Here is a 22,122-nt window from a genome sequence, read left to right as displayed (position 1 = left end):
TTTTTGTTTTCATTAAGTGTACATCATGTAAGCTTAGAAATAAAGCCATGAAGCGGGTTCACACACACGCCTGTTCCCTCTTCGTAGTCCTATGAATGTTCAGAATCACATTACTTGTTTTTAAAGTGTTAACAGAAGGACTATAGTGCAACTGTCGCTTCCTCAAATCAATGAAGAAGTTTGTGTAGAGGGACACTAAGCGCTGTGGTTGAATATCTCTTCATTGGGCCAGTAAGTACAAATACCGCAAGTACTGCATACTGCAAGTTTCAGAGTGAAATAATATTTCAGGACTGAACTTACTGCTGTCAACCATCCAGACGTCCATCAAGGTGAGAGCCGCTTCCGTCAAATAATGCATAATAAGAGCATGAAGGCCTGCACCAAAATATTGGTATTTGTCTTTTTTTTTATTAATGATGTTGTTTGCATGTTTTTTTCTTACTTTTAATCATAAGAGCTTGAATAAGGGCAACTGGACTTCTTTTTGGACCTTGAAGAGGTTTCACCCCTCATCAGCTAATGAGCAGAGAGGGCTGTTCCATGTGTCACTGCACCCTCTGACCAATGTGCATGTTGCTAGAGTCATTATCACCTCTGAATTGTCTCCCTGCCTGAAACGGCGAGTTTCGGTCGGACCGAATGTGACCGTGACTGTAACGGCCCTCTCTGCTTATAAGCTGATACTCCCCACCATCTAGTTTAGAACTGAAGAAGCCTTTCGGATGAGAGGTGAGACCTCTCCAAGATCCAAAAAGAAGTCCAGTGTCAAGCCCATGGGATTTTCCCCATGTTTTTAGTTTCATGTTTTAAGTTGTTTTATGTCTTGGTTTTTCAGTTCATGTCTTGCATTTAGTTTACCATTGTCTTCCCCACAGTTTGCTCACATCACCTGTTCATTGTCCCCAGCTGCACTCATTCACAATCACCCAGTTTCCCTATTTAGTTTCCAGGCTCCCCTGTCCTTTTGTGAGATCTTTACCTGATTTTCACCCCTCATGCCACAACGCCACGTTAAAGTGAAGTGGTTTTTCACGTTTTGCCAAGTCTTTTGTTTTTCTTTTGTCATGTTCATGTTCTTGTCCCACAGTTTGAGTTTTTTGTGATCCGGCTCAGCCGCGCCATTTGTTTTGCCTTAAGTTAAAAATAAAACCAAATTTGCTTTCTACTCGAGTCCGCATCCATGTCCTGCCTACCCACCCACCCTGACATCCAGTTGCCCTTATTCAAGCTCTTATGATTGCCATGACCTGGATGACTGAGAATCTTCATCAACATTTCTTACTTTATAATTGTTTTACAGTCATACTCCTTTAGAATCTAAATTTTTTTTAAATTATTTTCACCTTCATCAATTTGCCTTTCTTCAGTTGTTTAACATTTTTTTAATTGCTATCCATGTCTTTTTAGTCATTTTACTTCCTTTAAGGTCTCTGTTTAGTCATAATCGGTCTCTCTATACTAACTTCGATCAACGGTCTAAAACCAATCATCTGTATGTAATAAGATAAACCATGTTGGGAGATTTTGAGAAGCTGGAATCTGGATATCTAAAACTGTTGCAGCCTTACTTCTGTGTATTTTCACCAACTGTATAAACACAAACTTTACTCCGACAGGGCAGATCCTGGAGACCACCATGCTTTGCCTCTCATCTTTCCACTTCTTACTTCTGTCTTTCCTGCTTAACATTAATCCCTCTCTGCTTTATCCATCCATCCATCCATCCATCATCTTCCGCTGGTCCGGGGATCGGGTCGCGGGGGCAGCAGCTTGAGCAAAGAGACCCAGACGTCCCTGTCCCCGGCCACTTCCTCCAGCTCTTCTGGGGGGACCCCGAGGCGTTCCCAGGCCAGCCGAGAGACATAGTCTCTCCAACGTGTCCTGGGTCTTCCCCGGGGCCTCCTCCCAGTGGGACGGGCCCGGAACACCTCACCGGGGAGGCGTCCAGGAGACATTCTCACTAGATGCCCGAGCCACCTCATCTGACTCCTCTCTGCTTTACTCACTGAAAAACTGCACCGTCGGTTACTCTCTGAATGTCATAAATGTTGCAGTTTTATGCACTGATCGAGCCCTCAGTGCAGTTCCTGATGACATTCCCAGAAATGTGCTGTCTCTAGACCTCAGCTCCAATCAGATTGTGAAAATCGACAAAACAGATTTTAGCAGTTTATCTAAGCTTGTTTATCTAAAACTGAGCTCAAATTCAATATCTCATATCGATGATGGAGCTTTTGCAGACTTGGTGGAGTTGACAGACCTTGATATCAATAATAATGTACTCACAAACCTGACAGAAAACAAATTCCAGGGTTTGTCTAAATTATTGAGTCGGTTTCTAAATAAGAATAGAATCACACAAATTTCCCCACTGGCCTTTCAGCCCCTCGTCAGCTTACAGAGAGTAAATCTGAATGGAAACCACCTAAATCAGATCAATGAAATTGCATCCATTTTACAATTACCAAACTTGGATAAACTAGAGGCGACAGCAAATGGATTCTCTTCTTTTGAGTGTGATGAACTGCCTTTAAATAAATCAAGCGTCAGGACACTATTGTTGGAATTGAATCTTCTAACGAAGTTCAGCATTACAAGAGACATTTTTCCTGATCTTCAGTATTTGAGTATGACTGCATTCAGCACCGACTTTGAGTGGAATGTCTCCAACCAGACGTTCCTCCGGAGCCTGACTAGTTTGTTGTTAAGTGGTATGAAAGTAAGCTTTGAAAAGTACAGAATGATACTTCAGAGCACAGAGTCCCTAGAGTATCTCTGGTTGCCTCTTGTTGAAGAATGTTTTGGCAAAAATCTGATAGACGTCGCCTGCCAGATCCCTGCGTTGACAAGTCTTGATCTGAGATTTAACAACATTTATGTTGTAAATGACACATTGCTGCAGAGCTGCTCTAGAGTCACTAAGCTGACTTTAGCTGGTGACGTTATAACCAACCTGTCTCAGAATTCTCTTAGACCACTTAATAAGATTGAGCATCTTGAATTAGACTACAACTTCCTAGTTAGAGTGCCGCTCGCCATCAGGGGACTCTCCAGACTTGTTGTTCTCTCAATGTTTAACAACGACATTGGAGAGTTGGGTTGCTTCGACTTCCTGAATTTAACAAGATTAACGAAGCTCTTCCTTGGCAACAATGGTATTTCAACACTAAGAGCTTGTGTTTTCAAGGACTTAAAGGCAGGGTAGGGGATCTTTTTCTGGAACATTTTTTTACATATTGCTTGAAATACTCTTCACACCCCCATTGCAACCAATTAATTAAAAGTTTTGACACAAATATGAAAAGTTTTAGTGGCCTCTAGAACGTACAATCTAGGAAAAACAGTATCCAATCATTGGGAACGGACCGTTCCCAATGATTGGATTCTGATGCCGTCTATCAAACTGCAATCTGCTCCTCCCTCCCCCTCCTTCCCCCTGTGCGCGTACCCTGCTCCGTGAACGAATTACGCGTCCAGAAGCTTGGCAGGAAGCTAAACTAGAGCCAGCTTGGCTAGCACCTAGCATTATTAAACGTATATTTAGCATAAACTAAATACTAAATACGGCAACGATCGATGCTTGCTGTCAGAACAGCGCTCGTGCACCTTCGTGCTCGTGCGCGTTCATGTACTCTAGAGGCGTGCCTTCGGGGGGAAAGTGAAGAAAAGGGTTGGGACTTTTTACCGGTGTATTTTCAAAATGCAGCTTCGCTGGACTCAAAATCCAGGATCTCATACCCTACCCTTAAAGAATTTGAAATCACTCGGATTTGATGGGAATCCAATATTTAACGTGCGTGACACCTTCACACTAAGTTTGCACAACCTTCAGACTTTGAGTATGAGAGACAACAACATTGTAAGGCTTTCTAAGGGAGACTTTAGGGATCTGCCTTCCCTCCTGTATTTAGATGTGAATTCATACTCAATTTACGAACTGGAAAATGGAACTTTTGAAGTACTTGATAGTGTGGAAACACTTGTTCTTTCACCCTTAACTATCAGGGAATACATGTTAAAAGGAATACCACAGTTGAAAAGGCTCACAGTAAATCTCCCTGCCTTTACAAAGAAACTGACTCACCGAGCATGTGATAGCATGTGACCTGGAGGCTCTCGATCTTTCCAAAAATAAGCTCAGATCTTTGGATTTTATGACCCACGTCAACCTTTCTGCACTCAGCCTGCTGAAACTGAGCAAGAATGAGTTGACTGTGATCAATGTAACAGTGTTCGAGTCTCTGCCTGCACTAACATATTTGGATTTGTATCATAATCCTTTCACATGCGACTGCTCTAAGATTGGCTTCATTCAGTGGGTGAAGAGCAACAACCAAACTCAGGTTGTAAACGCCTACCAGTACAGCTGTTTTTTTCCTCCCAGTAAACAAGGAACCAGGCTCCTGGACTTTGACATCCAGTCCTGCTTGACGGAACCAAACTTCTTCTGCTTCATATTCACCACTTGTGGGGTTGTTCTGACACTCCTCACATCCTTCATTTACCACTTTCTGAGGTGGCAGCTAGTCTATGGCTTCTATCTCTTTCTTGCCTTCCTCTACAACAGCAGGAATAAAAGGAAGGGAGATCATCATCAATATGATGCCTTGATGCCTCCTACAACGTCCAGGATGAGGAATGGGTTTACAAAGAGATGCTTCCAGTACTGGAGGGAGAGCAGGGCTGGAGACTCTGTCTGCACCACAGAGACTTTCAACCAGGTGGTAAACTTTATCTTTCTGTCTGTCCTTGGGTGTGAGTCAAAGTTATACAATCATTTCTGTAAAACGGCAAATGTTCGGCACTTGTACAGCACTTTTCAACCTTGACTAAGTTCTAGAAAGCATTTCATACATTCATACAGCATTGCTTAGTCTATACCTCAGGAGTGTCTTTCTTAAGAACACTTTGACACGTGAAGGGACCGGGCGTTAAACTGCAAACTTAATGAACTGCTGTAACACTTAAGAAATGGCTCCACCAAATTAGACCTGGTGTTATTCTTTTTATTTTTATGTCTTTGACTGTGAAAGATAAGAAAAAAACGACACAGAAACATCAAGTCTTCTCATCTGTCTACATTCAGGGGTCCTCTTCTTCTTTGTGTCTTTAATCTTTAACCTCACCTGACTTTAATTTACATCGCTCCCCTGTTTTTACCATGTACCCAACATGCTGACTTAAGGTTGTTTTGAAACTTTCTGTGATCATTTTGTGTCAGTTTGGGATTATTTTGGATTCTAGTCATTATCTATGTTCTTCCTTTTAACGTGGTATGTGTCACATTTTGCCTTGGTTGTATCTCTTTCTACGATAGTAGCCAGACTCGTTCCGCTCAGATTTCCATCAGTGATCACTGTGTGAAGCGGGTGTAACCACTTTAAAAAAAACATTGGAGAGTGGTTTCAATGCCAGCATTGCAAAGTAATGTGTCCCAAATGAATCAGGAGAGTTCATGGTTTAGTCCCTCTGTTGTGTCCACAGGTAAACCCATCATAGAGAACATCACAGATGCCATCTACGGCAGCAGGAAGACCATCTGTGATCACCCGGCGATATCTGCACAGCGAGTGGTGCTCCAGAGAGATCCAGATGGCTTGGTGGGTGTGTGTCTTCCATCACACTTCATTAACTCTGTTTATTGGATTAAAAATTCATGGTGTATTGATAAAAATACATATACAGCACAAAGCTAAAGGAGCATCATTTACAGAAACACTTAGGACTAAAATGCCACTGAGCACCAAATGCAAATAACGAATTACAAGATAATACAATCTTTTAAATTGTATTATCTTGTATTTGATGTGGCATTCTATAGGAAACTCTATATTAATTTTTGTCTGTTTGAACCCAAAGTAAAAGTCTTATTTTATACAAAGATATTTGTCTTTATCTAGCAGTTTTTAATGTTTTCCTTTTCAACAGGTGCCTTTATGATGGATAGACAGGCTAATTGCTCATGCACATTGATCTATGAAGACAAATTTCCTCAAAATTAAAAATGAATGAAAATCAATACATGAGTCTTTATTACTAATGTTAAGTCCTCTGAACTGTACACACAAACAGTTATGGTCTGTTTTCCTCTGTCCTGCTGCAGTTTTGGTCTGTTTGACGGGAAAAAGACGTGTTGATCCTACTGTTTCTGGAGGAGATCGTATCCCATCAGCTGTCTCCATACTACCGCATGAGGAATCTGGTGAAGAAACGCACCTACCTTAGCTGGCCTCAGGCCAGACAACACTCTGCAGTCTTTTGGTAGAACATCTGGAGAGCTCTGCAGACGGGAGAGTCTCCCACGGAGAACTCCAACCTGCTGACCGCTAGTTTGGTTCAAAACTATGAAACATAAAAAGTCAAAGTTAATGAACAGATGTAACACAAGTGGTGGATGAAACAAGACACAACATTCAAAGTTTTGTGAGATCAAAGATTTGTGTATAAAAAGTGTTAATTTGGAGTATTGTGTTGCATATCCTTTAAATGCAGTGACAACTTGAAGTCTGCAGACCATCTACATGTTCTGAGTATCCTCTCTGCTAAGGTTCGGCCAGGAAGACGCTGCAGTTTCTACAGTTTCATCTAGAGTGTTTCTGGAATGAGCACTTTGATGATCCATTTCATTACAGATTTACAGATCTTCTTGGCCAAAACACAATAGAGGAAGCTGCATGCCTGTGATTTATTTGGTTCATCAGCTGATAATTTAAGCTTTAAACACTTTAAAATTTACATAAAATACCCTAATGATAACACCCATATTTAATGGTTGTCATCTCTAAATGTCCGAGTTAAAAGTCCACACTGTGTTTCCCAGATGCTGTTGTTAATTTGATGTTGCTATGGTTATTTACATATCCAAGAAGCTGATTCCGTCCACGAGTTTAGTTTTAAGTGGAGGGTGTGGCCCATGTGAGCCTTTTGAAACCAGGTGGCCATTTTGGGTGAGTTGGCTTTGAGTGAGTTGTATGGCTTTGTTTTTGCTGGCATTTTTAGTGATTGTAGGACTTTTTAGGTGAGTTTGTCTGCTGAATCTGCTAGTGTGTCTTGTCCTGCCTCCACCTCTGGCACCCTCTATATTTTCATTACAGACATCCCAAGTTCCAATATCAGGGAGACTCCCGGAGCTTCCGGGATACTTGGGATGTCTGTCATTACCCCCTACCCGAACCAGGGTTTGAATCCCATTCCTGCTTATCTTTACCTCTTTTATTGCTCCCCCTACCCGAAACAGGGTTTGCATCCCCATCCCGCTGTGACTGGTGTGCAGTTGGTGAGAGGCTGAGGTAGCTTGTGGCTGTAAAAGTTGGTTGTTGTGGTGTGAGGAGCAGTGTTGGCGGGCATTAGGGGGGTGACTCTGGGACGCCAGTGATCACTGTCTAGCCTCCAGGAGGTGTTGTGGGCCCAACTAGACGAAACACTGATGAAAGGAGGTTCCCACCTGATGACCCCAATGACATGTTGGTCAGCACTGCTCACAGATCTATATAGGGAGTTTGGGGAATTATTCACTGAGTCTGGTTCATTTTTTTTTTTTTTTTTTTTTTTTCCTATAGCACAAGTTTCTTGTGTTTACCTTTAATTGTTATAAATGTTATGCTGCCATGTGGCAAATGCCAAACGTCTAGTAAACTTCCTTGGTTCTTATTCTTCTGTTTCATGTGTCAATATTTTTCTCATTTTAATAAACACACTAGAGTTTTGATAGTTCGGTACAGTGTTGGCAGAGGTCAGGTTTTAGCTGGATCCAAAGTCTCAAAGGTTGTACCCAATCGCTTGAATTTTTTTGTAGCAAAAGGCAACTAAACAAGTCAGTAAATGAATAACACATACAGTACACAGTACATTCAACAACGTTATCACAAAATCCCACCAGAAAAAAGCAAACCCTGAACCAGCTTAGAGACGTACTGACTTTGAAAATAGGTTACATAATTATGGGGGAAAAGCAAACTGTAATACTTTTTATGCAATTTGTGGAAAACACACATTATGTAACTCTGCCAAACTGTATATAAGCAGAGTGGCTTACAGAATCAGTCATGATAACTTCCATTAGCTGTGCCTGAGAGTTCCAGCAAACAACTTTTCTCCTTTCACTCTACAGCTAACCAGCATCATGAATCTGTGGCTCTGTTGTCATCTCCTGTTCGCAGCGCTGTTTCATAGCAGCTCAGCTCTGACGCCTGAAGAATGCCAACCGCTGGTCACGCCTTTGTCTCTGGCCGACCCCTCCGTGGTAAAGCTCCTCTCCTGCCTTACTGGTCTATGAAATGAATGCTCTCATGTGTTCAACATGATTAATCTTTAAGTGCAGTTTTCTTGCATCTTCATCATGTGATGCATCCCCAGCAAGCAGCAATCTGGTTTCAGATTTGCTTTGCAAGTGAATGGAAACTCAGCTTTGTGTTTAGTGTGAAAGGAGGTGGGAGCAGATTTGTATTAGCTTGGACTTGTTTTTCGCAATTATATTGAACCCATGTCTCCAGAGGTGACTGTCTCCTCCCCAGACAACCTCCAGCGGCTGACATTGTTTGAATAAGTTAAACTCTGGAAAAAAAGATGTTCCCTTCAAAAACCTTTTTCATTTTATTTTTTTATCAGCTATTTGAAATATGCCAAAAAAGAGAATAAATAGAAAATATTCAGTAACACACCAGACTTTTAAGGGCCTGATGAAAGCGGTCTGTGATAACAAACTAACATACTTTTGTGCAGATGTACGGCAAAGTGAACTTCCTGGCGGGTTTCGCTGACCATGATGTTTTTAAAGCCATCTTGAAGGTAACAGAGAGCTCCTGGGTGAACGTCACAGGGTCGCCGTCCAGTCCTACTGAAGCTGTCATGTCTGAAGGGAACAAGATGTGAGTTGACATACAAATACAAAATGTAGAAACTTCCCAGGATCAATACTCATATACACAACCTGTTACCACATCTACAAGGAAGTAGAGTGTGGCACATTCAGTGAGAAAGCATCTGAAAATTAGGGTTGAAGTGGTAGTTTGTGTTGCACCATATTGTGCATCATGTAAGGCAGAGGACAGTGCCGTAACCAGCATTGAGGACACACAGGTCATGACCTCGGTATTTTCCTCGGTGTTTTTTTTTATTTTTTTCATTTTTTATTCAGAGAAATGTCAAATTAATATAAGATGAAAATCGTTCTGACTTTGATTGGTGGAAAGATCAGCATGCATTCTCATTTGTTTTTCTGAAAATAAAGTCCACATAATCCCTTTATCATCACGTTATATTTTAAAACTGAGCGTAAAAACGCCACCCCACTTTTTTTTTTTTTTTTTTTTTTTTTTTTTTTTTTTACACCACCCGCCATTGGAAACATGTTTATCATATTACACAGCTTCGACGTGAAAGTCAGCTAGGAAATGGAAGCAAGATGAAGAAATCTACTAAACAAACTAAACTCAGCTTTGGAAAGCCAACTGGCCAGGGGAAAAGAAAGAGAGAAGGAGGTGAGTTCATTTCGCCAATCGCCAGTGAGAATGAGTGACAGTTAATAATGTTCATATGCGTTCAAAGCGTGGCTAGGAATAGGAGGATGCTAGATCATTGTCCTCAGTATTTCAAGCAACAGTCACAAAGCCCCTTGGTTAAAATTTTGTTTTCCAGTCGGCACAAACACACTGCACACAAATCTCTCTCTCAATTCAATTTTCAAAAAAAAAAAATAGCGACCTGTAATGGAATTGTTGGGAATCGTGACACGGCTTGGGCTGTTAAGCTAACTTTTTTTAAATCGGGGCTTGACAGTTTTGTGTCAACTGTGCCTAGTGGTCATTCAGCCTCACCAGCTACAGTTTTGTTCAGTGCTATATGGCTTCCTACATGTAAATAAAGCAGACTAATAGAAAATGGGTCAGAAACTTATATTTTTCATTTTACTTAAAACAATTGATGATGCACATGGGGCAAAATAACAGAATGAAATACCCCGTGTACTCTCTCATATGACACAATCTTGAGGTTAGTTGTGCTGCTCATGGTGCATTATGAAGCCAAGTTTTACCAGCATTTAGCTAGTTGTCAGGCCCAGCATGATACCTGTCTTCTCTGTGTTGAGTGAATGGATTGAATTGAGACTCTACATCTAGAATACAGCCAACACCTTGTGGTCTGTTTGGCACATTCTACGATGTTAATTTAGTGGGTGGATTCAACCAGTTACTTAGGTAAAATGATTGCATTTTTCCTAATGAACCATTTGGATTTTATTGCAAATGGTGTCTAAGATTTTGCACATCGATTAGACCAATAACCCAACTCATTCATTTGACCTTTTAGTGGGTCATGCACATGCATGGTGATGATGGTGACAATAGTAATAATAATAATAATGTAATATTAATAATAACAATAATATTAATGGTGATGCTGATGATGATATTTTAAAACAGATGACACAGGAGAGGATGAGAATGAAGGAGTTGAAGAGAGAGAGTCAGTAGAGGAAGAAAGGGGAAGAACTGAGTCTCAATCACACTCACTCACTCACATTCATTCTCACTAACTCACTCACTCACTCAAATACTCTACTTTTGTGATCACATTGTTATAATAAACTTGTTCACCTACATATTCACCTCCTTGATGGGCTTGTGATTTACCTCTGTTTATTCACATTTCCAAACTGTATTTTAAGTCAACATATTAGGATGTTTTTTTTGTCAAATAAGATTTTTCGCAATATTTGACCTCGGTATTTGAAAAATCCTGGTTACGGCCCTGGCAGAGGATATCTGAGTCAGAGCTTGCTCAGAGTCCCCTGAGTCAGGCCAAACTATATGTAGGTGCAGAAGTCAACTAGCAGATGTTCTTGGCTTACACGTGTCTAAAAAGCTGTTGTCCTTAAAAATCCACTTTAAGTCCAGGTAACGTTAGAAAACATAGAAATTTATTCCACATGTGTCACTCAAGTATCCATACACCTGGCTTTCAATTCAATATAGGACGGGACACGGTAAAAAACCGTGTGTCTCCACTGCTGGTCTGACGTTCACAACACAGGTGTAACATCCCAGCGTGCGAAGCTGCAGCCTCTTAAAGTTACAGTACCGCCAGTATTAAACTTAAATGAAAAAGCCTGTATTAAACAGAAAATATGAACAACCAGCCGTATTCAATAAAACTTTCTCATCAATGACAATAAGAACAATATTCAAACATAAGAATATAAAACACATACTTAAATTAGTTAAGCAGAAATAAGAAATCAGCAAATATGTACTTGTCTCATTCATATCCGGCCCCTAATTGTTCTCTAAACTTGGAAACAATTACAAACAACATGAATGATATAACCATGGGGCAATTAAATTCTTAAGAACAATCCTAAGGCTTGTCTTCTTTCTTCAGACATGCCGAGTACAGTCTTTACCTCTGTCTCATACTGCTTCTAGGAGCAGACAGACCTTGGTGATGGGTCTGACTAGTTTACTGGTCTTAGTTTTTAGACGAACCCGGCGAACAAGTCCATGTTCATCTGGCAATGCTTCAATGACTTTGCCAATGACCCATGAGTTTCTTGGTGCAGCCTCATCCACCAACGAAACAATGTCCCTGGCACAAAGTTGCGTGACACCCTTGACCACTTCTGGCGCATCTGGAGCTCAGGCAGGTACTCTCTTACCCAACGTTTCCAAAAAAGGTCCACCATATATTGGGTTTGCCTCCATCTTCGACGTGCATGGAGGTCCTCCGGCCTGCAAAGTCCTGAAGGTAGAGATGGCTTGGTCCTCAGTAGCAGGAGTTGATTTGGGCTGAGTGCCTCTAGGTCATTAGGGTCACTGGAAGGGATGGTAATGGGTCGACCATTAATGATGGCCTCAGTTTCACACAGAAATGTTTGGAGGCTTTCCTCATCCAGATTCTGAGTCCTCAGGGTAGCATTGAGGATTGTCCTGATGGGCCTGATTAAACCCTCCCACACTCCTCCATGATGAGAGGCAGCTGGGGGGTTGAACATCCATTTTATGCCTCGTTGAAGCAATGTGTCCTCTATTTTTGAGGTGTTCCACTCTTGAATAGCCTTCTTGAGCTCTCGCTCTGCTGAACGAAATTGGTCCCATTGTCAGAACGTAGCTCCACAACCTGACCTCTTCGTGAGATAAACCGGCAAAGAGCATTAATGAAGGAGTCTGTGTCAAGAGATGCAGCCACTTCCAAGTGGACGGCCCGAATGGCTAAGCAGGTGAAGATAACACCATATTTCTTCACAGTAGCCCTTCCTCAATTCACTTCAAATGGACCGAAGTAATCCACTCCGGTTCTAGTGAAGGGCGGTTCATCAGGTAAGACTCTGTTTTGTGGCAGATCTGCCATTTGTTGCTGCCCAGTAACACCATGTAGCCGTCGACACACAAGGCACTTGGATAAGCCTCTTCTTATAGCAGCACTGACATTCGGGATCCAATATTTTAGACGCAGCTTGGATAGGACATGGTTGCGTCCACTGTGACCTACTTCCTTGTGGACCCCCTGAAGGATGAGCTCTGACACCCGTAGGTCTTTGGCCAAGATAGCGGGATGTTTGGATTCTTCTGGCATGGCTGCGCGGTTGAGCCTGCCTCCAACTCTCAGAATACCGTCTTGAAGAATCGGGTTTAGCTTGTAGATGCGGCTATTCCTTTTGATAAGTTCACCCTTTTTTAAGGAGCTGATGTCCTCTTGGAACTTTTTTCTCTGACAGTGGTGTATGATCTCCAATTCAGCTTCTTTCAGATCATCTACTGTGAGGGTTACTTTGCTGAGTCTTGTCTTGTAGTTCACCATAAACTTGTGCAACTGTCGTATTTGTTCATCCTTATCCATGTCAGACAGTGCAATAGTTGCTCTTTGCTCCTTTCTCTTCTTGACCATGCAGAGCAATGTGTTCCTCACCTTAAGAATCCATGCCACTGCTTTCTTAAGGCGTATCCATGAGGAGTAGTACTCAATAAGCGTCTGCATTGCCTCAACCTTTTCTCCTACTGCAAGAGAATTTATGGTGGCATTCTTCTTGATCTCTGGATCAGCGGTGTTGAGATCTTTCAGACGATCAGGGTTCTCTGGCCAGTTGTTAGACAACTGGGTGAGAAAGACAGGTCCCGAGATCCAGGCATGATTCTGCACAAAGGAATTCACTTTCTGTCCTCTTGATGCACAATCTGCAGGATTCAAGCATATGCTGACATGCCTCCATTGAGATCCTGTTGACACCTTTCGAATTTCCGCCACTCTATTGGCTACGAATGTGCGGAATCTTGTCATTTCATTGTTAATGTACTTGAGCACAGCCGTGCTGTCTGTCCAAAATATTGAGTTTGCAAGCTGTAGCTCCAGTTCCTTCCTTATCAGTACATCCATGCGCACTGCCATAGTCGCCGCTGTCAATTCCAGGCGCGGGATGGTGGTGGGCTTGAGTGGGGCGACCCTAGCCTTTCCCATAACAAACGCGCTATGGACTTGACCTTTGCTGTTCTGCTGGACTAAGTAGGTAACTGTGCCATAGCCCTCTTCACTCGCATCACAAAAATGATGCAGCCGAGCATGCGTAGCCTCTTCAAAATGGGCTGGCTAGAAACATCGATCAACTCCAAATTTTGTGAGCAACTGCAGATCCTTGCGCCATTCGAACCACTGTTGTGCAAGATGATCTGGAATCATGTCATTCCAGCTGAGCTTTAGCCTACAAAGCTCTTGCAAGATCTTTTTTGCTGACAGAACCACTGGAGCCAAGAATCCCAACGGATCGTAGACAGAACTCACTAAGGAGAGAATGTTTCTTCTGGTGGGAGGTTTATCTTGGATGACGATCCTGAACTTGAATTGGTCTGACTCGATGCACCATTGTACTCCCAATGCTCTGTCCATGGGGAGTGAATCTTAATCCAGATCGAGATCCTTTACTCCGTTCGCCATTTCCTTCTCAGGTAATGCTCTCCAGATTTAGCAAAATAATAGTTATCTGCCTACTTGTTTCAAGTTTGTTCACTCAGAACAGTCTTGGGAACACTTCCTACAGCCGCCAGGAACTGTTGGATATTGGATCTCGCAATTCTGTGAACTTTATCGATGGTCTCCAACTCATTCCGGAGATCGCCAAAACCACCGAGACAATCAACCCGGCCCCGCCGACCGGAAGTGCTCGCAGGCGGCGTCGAGACCGTAAACAAAGACGGAGTAAGAGAGGTGCGCTAAGGGCTAAGCTGAAGCTAACACCTCACTGGCTATCTCTACCCAGCATTTTCCTCGCTAATGTACGGTCTCTGGCGAACAAAATGGATGAGCTGCGGCTGCGGATCACCACACACAAATGGATTATGGACTGCAACATCATGATCTTCACGGAAACTTGGCTTAACAGCAGCATTCCCGACAGCTCCTTCGAGCTAGCTGGACGCTACATGCTCCGGGCGGACAGAACAGCTGATGGCTCCGGTAAGACCAGAGGTGGGGGTCTGTGTATTTATGTAAACAAAGCGTGGTGCACGGATACTTCCATCATCGAAAGTCACTGCTGTCCTGACCTAGAATATCTCATGGTTAAGTGCAGACCATTCTATCTGCCCAGGGAGTTTACATCTACTATTGTGACTGCAGCCTATATCCCACCTGATGCTAATGCTAAACTGGCAATGAAAGAACTGCATGCTGCCATTAGCAAACAACAGACTTTACATCCGGAGGCAGCCTTTATTGTTGCGGGTGACTTCAACCACTCCAACCTGAAGACTGTCCTCCCTAAATTTATACAACATGTCTCCTGTCCCACAAGAGGAGTCAAGACCTTGGACCATGGTTACACCAACATGGCTGATGCTTACAAAACAGTCCCCCTCCCCCACCTTGGACAGTCTGACCACCTTTCTTTGGCTGCGGCTACACGAAAACGTTTTTCACTGTAAACGATACTTTTTCTTATCGTTTCGCTGTCGCGGCCACACGGAGCCGGTGTTCCCACTACCCCAAAACGATAGTTTTTGAAAACGGGTTCCAGAGTGGGAAAATAAACGGCCTCGTTTCGTTTCCATTGTTACAGCTAAAACGTTTTTGCGTCAGTCACACGTTGACGCTGTGAGCCAATTTTAACACTTCTCTATTGTCTCACAGCGTGGCGTGACACAGTGGCGTGTGTACTGCATCGTTTCATCGTTTTCGTCTGGACCGGAGTCTTTACAGCAGCGCGTTTCCGTGTGGTCGCAAGAATTTTCGTACCCGTTTTAAAAAAAAACCTTGTTTCGTTTTCGCTGTAGCCGTAGCCTTTGTTTCTACTCCCCAAGTACACACCACTCATCAAACGTGTGAAACCCAAAGTGAGGACAGTTAAAGTGTGGCCGGAGGGAGCAGACTCTGCACTTCAGCAGCGGTTTGAACACACAGACTGGAGTGTGTTTTCTACCCAGGCCACACTGGACTCCCACACGGATATTGAAACATATGCCTCTTCCGTGCTGGATTTCATCAACACCAGCATCAACAGTGTCACCACACTCAAACAGATCACTACATTCCCTAATCAGAAGCCATGGATGAACAGAGAGGTACGCCTACTGCTGAAGGCAAGAGACGCCGCCTTCAGATCTGGTGACGCTGAGGCCTACAGCTCATCCAGGGCTGACCTGAAGAGGGGCATTAAGGAGGCCAAGCACAGCCACAAGCTTAGGATTGAGGAGCACTTCAAGAACAACTCCGACCCCCGACGCATGTGGCAGGGCATCCAGGCCATAACTGACTACAAAGCCACCAACACCATCCCAATATCCGATGACGCCTCCTTCCCAGACGAGCTTAACAGCTTTTATGCTTGCTTTGAGAGGGACAACCAGGAGCCAGCCATCAAGGCTGTACTCATGACAGGACACCAACCCCTCACCCTCTCCTCCACCGACGTGTGCACCGCACTGAGCAGGACCAACACACGTAAGGCTGCTGGCCCTGATGGCATCCCTGGACAGTCTGTTAGGCTAGAAAAGCACACCTCCTCTACCCTCACCCTGAACACCGGCGTCCCACAGGGCTGCGTGCTGAGTCCTCTCCTTTACTCCCTCTTCACCTACGACTGCACACCTGTACATGGTTCCAACACCATTATCAAGTTTGCTGACGACACAACGGTGGTGGGCCTCATCAGCAACAATGATGAGGTGGCGTACAGAGAAGAAGTTCAGCATCTGGCAGAGTGGTGCGCTGACAACAACATGGCCCTCAACACCAAGAAGACCAAAGAGCTCATTGTGGACTTCAGGAAGAAGAGTGGCACACACAACCCCATCCTCATCAACGGGACGGAGGTTGAGCATGTCACCAGCTTCAAGTTGCAGACCTCACAGTGTAATTTCTCCTCACAGGACTTGCTCATGTGTCCCTGCTTCAAGCAACTGAAGCACAGTCCTTTCCCACGGAGAAAGTCTATCTTCTCTTTATGAAGCGATTTCCTTAGGTTCTTACATTGCGCCATGCTGTGTTCACCCTGACAAAAAAGACAGGGCTTGGTGAAAGCACTGCTATAGCTAGAAGGACTCCTCTTTCTAGCCTTTAACTCTGTGGTAACATCTGTTTGGTGACTCAGGTGTTGCAGACGTAGTAAAGGTCGTCCTGTGACTCTTCCTCTCTGCTGTGAGGTTTACTGGAGACTTGACTTGTCCTTTGTTGCTGTCCTTGATGTCTCCGAAAAGAGGGTGTAGCGCAACCTTAGCCTGCGTGTTAATAAACTTGACAAGATCTTTAAACTTGGGTCTTCTCGTAGTTTGCTCCTGGATATCAAAAGCAACACTCCTCCAACTCTCTGAATTTATACGGAAGTTTGTTGACAATGGCGTGCATGTTGACAACATTATCCAACTCCTCCATATAATCCAAATCTGACATCGCATTGTTACAGCTGGTGAGGAAGAGAGCCAGTGCATTGATACCTTCGCCATCATCTGCCTTGATTGTAGGCCAGCTTAAAGCCTTGTCTATGTATGCCACAGAGATCCTATATTCATTTCCAAAATGTTCTTTTAAGAGTTTCTTTGCCTTGCGACTATCTGGATCCATATGTAGACAACTTCGAATCAACTCTCTGGGCTGTCCGCTGGTATATTGCTCCATGAAATACAACCGATCCTTGCTGCTCTCTGTTTTACCTTCGACACCATGCTCAAACGCTCTAATGAAGTCTATATTCCAATGGATCTCCCCTGAAGATGGGAATGTTTTGCGGTGGTAAAGTAGAAAGCTTTTGTTGCTTGATCAGTAATTCTGTAATGTCCTGTTGACGTCGTCTTTCAGTGGGCAAAACCACTGCAACTGCTACACTTTCAGCATAGCTGCCGAACAAAGAAGAACCGTCGTCATCTTCATCATTTGTTGCTGATGAAATTGACTGTGCAGCACTGGGGCGTGATTGTGACTTGTTTTTATGTCTTGCATTCCCATGATGCCCAGTAGTCACGTCATTGCTTGTTCCAGGTTCTCCATAATCATCTTTTTTCATAGCCGGCTGCTCCCATAACTTAGACTGTTCATCATCCTTTTTTAGAGCATCAGCTTCTCCAAACTTCTTCAAAATCTTAAGTTTAGCATCTGTGGCAGCTAATGCCGTCTGAAGCTCAAGATCTTCCTTTTCAGCTTTCAGCTTTACTTCTTGCCTATCCAAGGCTTCTTTCTTTTTCAGTGCTGCCCTTGCCAAAAGCGCAGCCCTTTCCAGTTCTGCTTTCAATCGTGCCGAAGAGGCAGAAGAACGACCAGAGCTTGCCTTAGACCCTTTGGACTTTTTTGATGATACTTCTGATATGCTATCAGATGGTTTAATATTTTCATTAGCTTCTCTTGCTTCCTCCATACATTCATGAACACCTGCTATCCAAGCATCAACGTGATCACTGCAGCTGGTTCTGCAGTAAAAGGGCCTGATAACTGGGCTCCTCCTCTCATTTTACTTTTCAAAACTCTTGGAACCACAACCTATAACCTGAGAGCCAAGTAAAACATATGAAACCATGTGGCCTCTAAGATTCACTGGTTACTAAGGGCTTTATGTTGGAGATGAAGAATTTTAAGTTTTTTTCTGGATTTTACAGCGAGACAATTATGGGAAGCAAAGTTTGAAGAAATAGAATAACACTTCTTATAAGGACTTTCAAGAGTGCTGTGTGGACGTCTCAAAATAAGGAATTACAGTATTCCAGCCGACGTATTAAAAGAATGCAAATTTTTCTAAGTTTTCTAAGTTTTGATTTCATGACATAGGTGAAAGAAGGCATTCTTACAAACTTCTTGTGTGGTCAAAAATAAATCCAGACATCCTTAGAGTTGCACTAGATGCCAAGATAAGGCATAGATAACTAGATTGTTAGCTGTTTCTGAGTGTTCAGGTCCTAAGACAATAACTTCAATATGTGTCGGACTGTTGAAGCACAAAAAATAAAAGTGGAAAAGGCTTTGAAAAGGCTTTTTTGGTCACCGGTGGCCTTTATTTGACAGTAGCTAGACAGGAAAGAGGACAGAGATTGTGAGGGAAGACATGCAGCAAAGGGCCCTGGGCTGGGACTCAAACTGGGGCCAGCTGCATCGAAATGGGACACCAACTATACGGTGCCCCGAAAATTTCCTTTCAGGTTTAATTTTTATCTCCTCTGCCACTGAGCTCATAATGTGCGAAAGCTTTTATTTTTTCAGTTTGACTGTTTGTTTGTTTGTTTTCTGCAGTGCCTCCATGAATATTAAAATCTTGTTTTGTCTGTATGTAATTTTTCTAAAATATAAAAACAGTCAACTTTTTCTAATTCGAATTGTTAAGAAAAAAAAGGCTTATACTGTATCTGTAACTTTTTGAGCTATTAATATAGTTAATCAAAGTCAAGGTGCATTTTTTTACTTTTAGCTAATCCAACACTATGAGACTGTGTTGAAGAACCTCAATTTATAAAACAGCAGCTCTAAGTCTACTTACACAGCATTCCTTATTTATCACACAGTCCTCATCGGCTGAATTAAACTTTTCATTCCAACGTGAACGATGAACTCTTCTCTTCCTCTGATGTTTAATTCCAGAAATGGAATCTGTTTGGATTCAAGAACAAACATGACCATCAAAGACGACATTGCAAGTGCCACACGTAAGTTTCCTGACCTGATCTGACACAAAGCTTGAGTCACAAATCTAGCAGGAGAGATCTTGTTACTTATTCCAAATTAGAAGTTGCAGATTCCCCACAGTGACGCAGTCTGCAGCTGTCAGGTTTAGATCAACTATAGGTTTTTTTTTAATGAAAATGAGGCAGTCATGATATGTTTCTCTAGAAGTTTGAATATCTTTTATTGATTTGGCATCATTGCAGTCACTTTTTTCTGTTTCTTTGGCCTTTTTATATCCCTTTTCAATCATTTCTGTATTTTTTTCTGTTTGGTCCATCTTTCTTTAGTCATACTACAAGTTACTTGCTCAGTATTGTTTGATAAGGTAATTCATTTTTTGTCTTTCTACATTGCGCGTGAAGTGTGAAAATGACAACACACAATACGTGTGATATTTTTCAGTTTTTCGGTTGTTTAACATTTATTTCTTGATATATTTCTTTTTTTTTATATTGTCCATTGTGGATCCCTGGTCATTTTCTATCTTTTTAATTTGTGTTTATTTTTAAGATACCTATATCACCTCTTAGTAGTTAACATAGAAATGTGCACATACAAAAACATTTATTCACTTTTTCCTGCACAAATAGTGGTTTTCACAGAGAAAGGAAGTGTGGTAAGAATGCATAGTTTAGACCATGTGTACACGTTTCCAGAGTAATACAAAGTTGGCATGGTTGGGTCGAAATTGAATAACAAACAACATGATTTAACATAATAAAATTGGTGATTTTGTTTTGATTGACATAGGCTTGTTTAATTGTTGATACTATAAATGACTGAAGATGTGTGAAATTGTCACGTTTTAGGAAAGTGATGAGCTTTTGTGAATCCAACTTTAAGAAGATAAAGAGTGTTTAGAGATTGTCCTGAATTTTCCGGTACATCATGGGCTCCTGCACTGCTTCCGGTTGGATAGGACTGTTTTCATTGAGTTGTTTGATAGACCGGCTCCGCTGTTGCTCTGATGCTTTTTGTGTGTGATGTGTTTTTTTTTGTCACTTGTTCGTAATCAAAGCATTTCTTTTCTTACCTCTGTAGCATTCTTGGCTCTTTTGCCCTGAACTTAGAGAAACTATGGTTTGGTTATTTTCAGAACTGGTACAACTAAAATGTGTCAATTTTATATTCAGAAAATATTAGTTTCTTCTTTACTGTTTCTTTCTCTGTCATATAGATTAAGTAGGGCTGTAATAAGCAAATTATTCATTAGGTGGACAGTCTATATCGATTGATTGCTTCAGACAAGAGTGGAAATCAGGTTCATGCTTGTGACTATAATTTCACAATGGCTGGGATTCATAAAATACAACAATATGTATGCACGGCATTATAAATCACGCAAAAAGATTCAAAGTTTTATGCATTGGGCCCCTGGACTTTGGTTGGCTATGTGCTTCAAATGCATAACGCTGTGGTTTCTATTCATATCTTTTTTCTGTCTACCCCTAGTTCCCAACATGACCTGGGCTCTCCATGTACTGCCAAGCTGTGATGGCTGTCTACTATTAAGTATAAACAGCACTGTAAAAAACACCAAAAAGATGCTTGAGATGATGAAAGTCAGTACTGCAGACGACGCTGACGAGATCCGTGCTCGTTCTCTTTATCTCCTGGGTAGGAACAAACAGTCAGAGAGAAAGAAATACCTTGTCTTAGAGCACATTTGAACATTCATGGATTTTTATCCTTTTGTTTCCAGGGAGAGAACTGACCGTGAAGGACTCTGATCTAGAGCATTTCAAGAAGCAGGCGAGCTGTCTTGGCTTCTCTGGAGAACTAGATTTCCTCTTCAATCCAGAGAAAAGTGCTTAACTTTTAAACTCCAAAATGAGCTGTTGATCTTTGATTCAGGAAATAACTGATTTTCTTATCTGCATGTCTCTGTCTCTGAAGGTTTCTGTAAGGAAGGTGAAGGCATCAAGTTTCCATTCCATTAAAAGAGGATTTTCGAAGACGATGGGAGGGGATACCATTCGCCTATCATGATAACAGAGAAAGTGAAGAGAGAAAAAGGATTGTTGAACATCAATAATGTGTGGTCTATGTCTTGAATTTTTTTATTCAATAAAAAACTTTAATTCCAAGGTTTTTTAGACTCCAAAGCCCCTCATCAGCAGTCACCTCACAGGGGGGATACAGATGTTTTTAAACACCATTACACATTTCTCAGGGTCAAAAGTCCGATACACGTGATCACAATCAGAGGTCCTTCTGCAAACAAAAGACACAAGAAGGGTATCGCTTTACAATAAGATACACAAAAAAGTATGTAATGATTAACTAGCAACTCATCTTATTAGGACACTTTCATGATCAGGTAATGGCCAGCTATTCAAAAAAGTGAGAAACTAATCAAGAAAGACTAAATATTTGATAATTGCAAAGTACTACCCTAATAATTCCTTAAGGGTCACTATACAGTAAACATTGAGTAGTTAGCTGGGGGTAGGTCGGGAGATCCCATATTATTGTATCATCGTGTAGTTAATAGTCAATTTGAATTGATCATACGGACTTCACAAGAGTGGAATGCAAAAGTTTCATGAGTTGACTCTGGTTTTGTTATGTGATCGCCCGAGTCAGTTGGTTTGTCTGGATGTTTGTCTGTTCGTGCTGCAATCTTGCAACCTGCCACAAGGTGGCGGGGCTTGGTTGTTTCGTTGTTGTTGAGGGAGGGGTAGGAGGAGGTGCGCAGGGGGAAAGCTTACACTGACTGCGCAGGCGGGAAGGTAAACACAAATGGAAGCCGTCTTTGCCGTTTCTCTCGGACGTGGTGGATTACGACGTTAATCGTTTCAGACCATTCACTACAATATATGGGTGGATTACAAAAAACTGCACTTATAAAATAAAGCTTCCTTGGTGGAGGTCTGCACTCTCTGAGTGCATTTCTAGTTTAATTTAGTCTTAGTCTTAGTCACAATGTCGAAAATCAATTTTAATTTTAGTCAACACTGTACATAATAGAACTCCTCCACACACTGCTTCTCT

The 22,122-nt window shown here is 42.2% G+C and overlaps 1 protein-coding gene and 1 pseudogene across 1 annotated transcript; both read left to right on the top strand.

The window, feature by feature from the left end:
* Window positions 1-6,358, top strand: part of LOC142368247 (uncharacterized) — a 33,121-nt pseudogene extending 26,763 nt beyond the window's left edge.
* Window positions 6,359-8,125: 1,767 nt separating this feature from the next.
* LOC142368246 (uncharacterized) lies at window positions 8,126-21,068 on the top strand. Its single transcript, XM_075450376.1, has 6 exons — window positions 8,126-8,245; window positions 8,725-8,870; window positions 19,045-19,109; window positions 20,581-20,745; window positions 20,831-20,935; window positions 21,025-21,068. The coding sequence occupies exons 1-6, from the start codon at window positions 8,126-8,128 to the stop codon at window positions 21,066-21,068; spliced, it is 645 nt and encodes a 214-aa protein (XP_075306491.1).
* Window positions 21,069-22,122: the final 1,054 nt, after the last annotated feature.

This window comes from Odontesthes bonariensis, chromosome 18 (assembly GCF_027942865.1).
Source record: "Odontesthes bonariensis isolate fOdoBon6 chromosome 18, fOdoBon6.hap1, whole genome shotgun sequence".
NCBI classification, from domain to species: Eukaryota; Metazoa; Chordata; class Actinopteri; order Atheriniformes; family Atherinopsidae; genus Odontesthes; species Odontesthes bonariensis.
This window is presented reverse-complemented; position numbering and strand designations above follow the sequence as displayed.

Excerpts from the sequence above, each read along its gene's own strand:
- LOC142368246 (XM_075450376.1), top strand. The coding sequence starts at position 8,126 with ATGAATCTGTGGCTCTGTTGTCATCTCCTGTTCGCAGCGCTGTTTCAT. Across the intron at positions 8,871-19,044 it reads ATGTCTGAAGGGAACAAGAT|AAATGGAATCTGTTTGGATT; the intron begins GTGAGTTGACAT and ends GTTTAATTCCAG. Across the intron at positions 20,936-21,024 it reads CCTCTTCAATCCAGAGAAAA|GTTTCTGTAAGGAAGGTGAA; the intron begins GTGCTTAACTTT and ends CTGTCTCTGAAG.